The sequence below is a fragment of the Prosopis cineraria genome, unplaced genomic scaffold, assembly GCF_029017545.1.
Source record: "Prosopis cineraria cultivar Desert tree isolate PC_DT_omini unplaced genomic scaffold, ASM2901754v1 PC7, whole genome shotgun sequence".
NCBI lineage: Eukaryota > Viridiplantae > Streptophyta > Magnoliopsida > Fabales > Fabaceae > Prosopis > Prosopis cineraria.
The window spans coordinates 27,541,894-27,546,850 of record NW_026555338.1 but is presented as its reverse complement, the minus strand read 5'-3'; the positions used below and the strand labels follow the sequence as shown (position 1 = coordinate 27,546,850).

General features: G+C 36.1%; 1 protein-coding gene across 1 annotated transcript; it reads left to right on the top strand.

Annotated features, from left to right (window-relative positions):
- The first annotated feature begins 2,881 nt into the window (after positions 1–2,881).
- On the top strand, positions 2,882–4,051 carry LOC129315184 (calmodulin binding protein PICBP-like). Its single transcript, XM_054958748.1, has one exon. It carries the CDS (start codon positions 2,902–2,904, stop codon positions 3,565–3,567), a length of 666 nt encoding a protein of 221 aa, XP_054814723.1. The 5' UTR covers positions 2,882–2,901; the 3' UTR covers positions 3,568–4,051.
- The last annotated feature ends 906 nt before the right edge of the window (positions 4,052–4,957 follow it).

Here is a 4,957-nt window from a genome sequence, read left to right as displayed (position 1 = left end):
AAAATCCCAATCACCAATAAATCAAATCCATACCAATCCAAGCGCCTACAAATTGCCACAACGTGCTCTCCAATCCAAATCATGAGGAGGCTGATAATATTTATTATTTGATGATGGATGAGCTGGGGAATCAAATCAGCACTAATTTAATGTTTTTAAATATAAACATGTCTATTGAGAATAATATATTCTACCAAAAATTGCCCAAACGCTAACATCAACACCACTTTAGTAGATTCAGGTAACCAGAAATTAATATATCAAACCACCATATCTCCTCTGTACTACGGTATAAAACACTTTTGCATTAATTTTTTTATATCAATAAATTTCATTAAATATATTTAATAATTTTATTTTTTAAAAATAAAAATAAAAATTTTTTAAAATATTTTTCATTTAGTATATTAAAAAAAGAGAATGATGAAAATTACATAAAGAAAGGGTAATTTTGAAATAACTCTGTTTAATAAAATATTAATCTTCTCAAAGTGTATTATATTTTGGAATATCAAATTTTTTTTGAAAGTGTCTTATAATTTAAGATGGAAGTAGGATGTTTTAATGAAACTTGCATTTAATAATGTTAACATATCTGTTTATGATTAATTTAAGAGATGATATAATTTTTAATCCCCAAATTTTCTTTTAATTATTGATTTAATCCCTAAATTTTAACCTAATACAATTCAATTTTTGTATTTTATTAAATTAAGGATGCATCGAGTCAAAAAACTATCAAATTTGAACTGTTTCAAGTCAAAGTCAGGCCTGGATCCATAATTGGAAAAAAGTCCACAAACCAAAAGTTATATTTTCCCCTAATCTCATCATATTTTATAAAGTTAAGTCTATCAAATAATATTCCTTGTTAATATTAAGAATCAGCATCAAACTTCGCCAAGCCTTGTTTAAATTTCATCATCAGCAGGGCAGACAAACAGTTTAAAACAAACAAAATGAGAACCTACTGCAAACCAACAGATCATCCAAATCAAGAGCGGGGAATCTTTCTGGTTTCTTGGGTTTCAAGTTTTCCTCCTCTTCTTTCCATGCAGTCTTTCAGATGAGAAAAGTCAAGCACAAAATCTTTTCAATTCTTCCTTTGCTTGAAATCCAAAGTAAAGGGGGAAAAGTTTTGATTCCAGCTCTTCACTTGTTCATCTTGTGGGCCTGTCGTGAATATGATGCAGAGAAAGGTGCCGAGCAAGGTCTTAATCCACGCTGATAATGTTGAATTCGATAAGAGCTTGGCACACCAAGATGGCATAGCCAGTGGAGCGGATATGAATAAGCCAAGATCAATTCAGCTTTCTGATTTAGAAGCTTTCCGATCATCACCTTCAAGACGAAGCTTTTCTAAATCCAGAAAGTCATCACCTTCTCATGTTACAGTAACTGCCAAATCCCCACAGAAGCAGCAACCATTGATGAGAACAGATAGGTCACCCCATTGCATGAAGCCCACCAGCAGCTCAGGTGCAAAGAAGGAGCTTTCCCCAGCAAGCCTTCCAAATGCTCAATCTGATTATGATGATAAGAATCAACAGCCAAAGTTTTCTGATAATCGGAAAGCCAGCCTTTTTCCTGGCAAGCAACCTGCAAAAACTTTGACAAGACCATCAAGTTTGAAGTTACTAAACACTTTAACACAGAATCCAAGTTTCAAGTCCTCAAGAAAATCCTCCGGTATAGCTCTGCATGCAGATATGAAAGCACAGAGAACAACCTGTCTTTCAACTTTGAAGAACTCTGTCTCCTAAATGCCTCATGCCTAATCCTCAGGTTACTGAGTCAGAGAGAACTTCAGTTAAGGTTTGCCGATATACATTTTGCTCTCTTAATGGTCATCATTGTACTCCTTTGCCTCCGCTGAAGAGCTTCTTGTCGGAAAGGAGAAGAATTTTCAAGGCCCTGAAGACCATGAAGCAGGAAGAACCAAGACTTCAAAGACTGAAGTTGCCCTTTAAAACAAAAGTTTCTGATATTGAGCAGATTGTTATCAATGACAATTCTGCATGTGATGATGCAGAAGTAGGTTTTATTGAAATATATGCTAATGTAAAAGATCATAAAGCAAAACCAACAGCAACAGCTCATGGACATGAAACAAGAAAACTAGAATCTTCTGAAGAGCTTCAGGATCAAGAAGTTATCAAGTTTATGATTGAGGAGAATAGCTTGGCTGCAAGAGAGGATTATATCAAGCAGGTTACCACAAATATGTCAGATTTCGAGGAAGAATTCCAGAAATACTATGGTGATACTGTAACTAAGGTAGATACCATACAAAGCTTTCTTCAAGAGCAAAATGAAGAATCTGCAAATGAAAACCACCCACCTAGCTGTTCTCATGAAGATACAGGTAAGGAAATCTGCTGCAGAGAGACTAGGTTTAATGATTGGGAACCGTTGGGCAGCAATGAAATGGATGGTTGTGTTTTTGAAGCTACTGATACAGAGTGGAAGGAGAAACAATTTTTCACCTCAAAGCTTGAAGAGAGTTTTGTTTCAGCTGCCTTGATAGAAGAGGAAACTGAGTTAAAGTTTGAGTCTTTATCAGAGAGTTTACTTGAGGCATCTGTAAAGTCAGAAAAAATTCTTAGCACCTCAAAGCTCGAAGAGATAAGATACTTTGTTGAAGAAACACCCCAAGAAACCAATATACAAGAATGTTCTTGTTTTGAAGAAAAACCTCAGGGCACCATTTTACACCTGGAAGCCACATCTGAAAGTACAGAGTTCCAATGTTCTTCTCTAACAGAGGAAGTGTTTCAGAATTTGACAAAAGCAAAAGACAATGGTGGAAAAAATGAACCAACTCTGGATAATGATGTCAATTGGGTCACAAATGTACTTAGTGTTGGACAGAAGCAAATGTTTCTGAAAGATGGTACACCTATGTCACTGGGTGACCAAATCTATAACGCTTCTGAAGAACTATGTAAACCAAATCAGGTTGAAAGGGCAACAGATAGAGGTAGCAGGAATCTGGAGATGGAGAATACAGAAATGTATCAAGACTTTGCCAAACAACAAGTTGAAAGTAATGGTTATGGAAGTCAAGGTCATGAGATACACAAGATTGATGAGACCAATGAAGGCAGAGACTCATGTCCAGAGACTGATGATGGAAGCATTAGCCAAGTGACACAAATTCTATTGAAAGGTAAAGGTAATAAGTTCCAGGGCACAAGCAGCTCAGGTAGTGAAGAGAAGAAAGCAAGCAGGAACTGGAGAGGAGAAATGAAGCATGAGATACCTGTCAAGGATGATGAGCAAATGAGGAAGTTCAACCAACAAAAACCAGACTTTTTTCCTTTGATCCCAAATACAGAAAGAGAAAAGGTTAATCTCAAACATAAGATGATGGATGAAAGAAAAAGTGCGGAACAATGGATGCTTGATCATGCACTTAGGCAAGCAGTCACCGAACTTGCTCCAGTGAGGAAAAGTAAAGTTGCACTGCTGGTTGAAGCTTTTGAAACAGTAATGCCAACACCCAAAATACAAACCCATACGAAAAAAGGTTCAGCCTCTTCCCATGCAAGAAATATCCAAGCTTGAAACCGATGGGCGTTTCTGAGGTAAAGACAGATACATTTCGTCATTCTTCTATTGCATTCCCTTTGTAACCATTAAGATGAAAAGTTATGGAATCTGTTAACCGATTGGAATGCAAGTCAAGATGAAAAGTTAAGATACTTCAAGTGCCATCTTTATGATCAGCAAAAGACAGAGTATCAAGACAGCCAGAAGATAACCAATTTCTGACAGTTATCTGCAATTTTATAGCAAAAAGAAAAGCTTTGAGCAACACTTTTCTAAAACAAAAAGACAAAAGAGCTTCAACAGATAACGAATTGGTGACCGTTTGATTGAAAATCAAAACTCATTCTAAAGCTTTCACGTTATTTGCATCACACATGCCACTGTAGTGTTAATGGGCATGACTGATAGGAACAGCACTTTAACTATACTCTCTCAAAATGCTGTCCTCTGTTTCTGCCTTTAACTTGTCATATCTGGAGTTGGGGCCATTGAAAGAGTAAAATAACATATGTCCTGATTCTAGCCTTGCGCTCATTTACGATCAGAGATTTAAGTTGTCCAAGGTGACTTCCCAGTCTCCCAGACGAGGGCATAATCTGACGTTAGCTTCAAATCCGCTTTTTTTTTTCTTTTTTTTCTCCCCTGGATGACCTCTACATGTTCACTTGGATCTGAAACTTCTTTCACCTTGACATCTTCATTAAACAATGTAAGAGCATCAGTTGTGGACAGAGAATGCACAGATTCATGCAAACCTTGGAATTCATTTCTCTTTTCATGTTTTTCAACTAAGTTATCTTTCAATTCATCTCTAAGGGAGGCAAATGCACTTGACTTGGATAATATTAGAAGGGCAAGACTTTTAACATATTGAAGATACTGCGTAGTTCCTTAAAAGCTTCCCCCCTCAGAATATCTTGTACTAGACTTGCTTATAAGTTTTGACACGTAAAATCGTATGACTTTACAATATTATCATTTATGGTTAACACTTACTTAAAAACGGTAATCTGCAAACTTGCAGGAGAATTGCTCAAGATCGCAATTAGCTGTGAAATCGTGAGTTCTCCAGCGGGTTTGCGAGTTCACTATTGCATGAAAAAACTGAAAATGGGTTATAAACCATTTTAAGTTTACTATTCGATCTTATCTTTATTCCTTACCAGAATCGAATCCTCGTCGGTGAAAGCTATGTTACCTGTAAAAAAAAGAAAGAAAGAAAAAAATCTTCACTCTCTTCCCAGAAGAATGTTTTTTTATTAAAAAGAAAGAAAGAAAGAAAGAAATTATTTCACAAGCGCACAAACTCATATTTGCTCTGCTGCGTCAACACTTTGACTTTTCAGAAGTACTGTTACCAAGCAAAGGCATAGGATTGTACTCCTTTGGCTTAGTTATAAAGTAC

What these genes read in the sequence shown, in the direction of transcription:
- LOC129315184 (XM_054958748.1), top strand. Translation starts at nt 2,902, where the DNA reads ATGTCACTGGGTGACCAAATCTATAACGCTTCTGAAGAACTATGTAAA.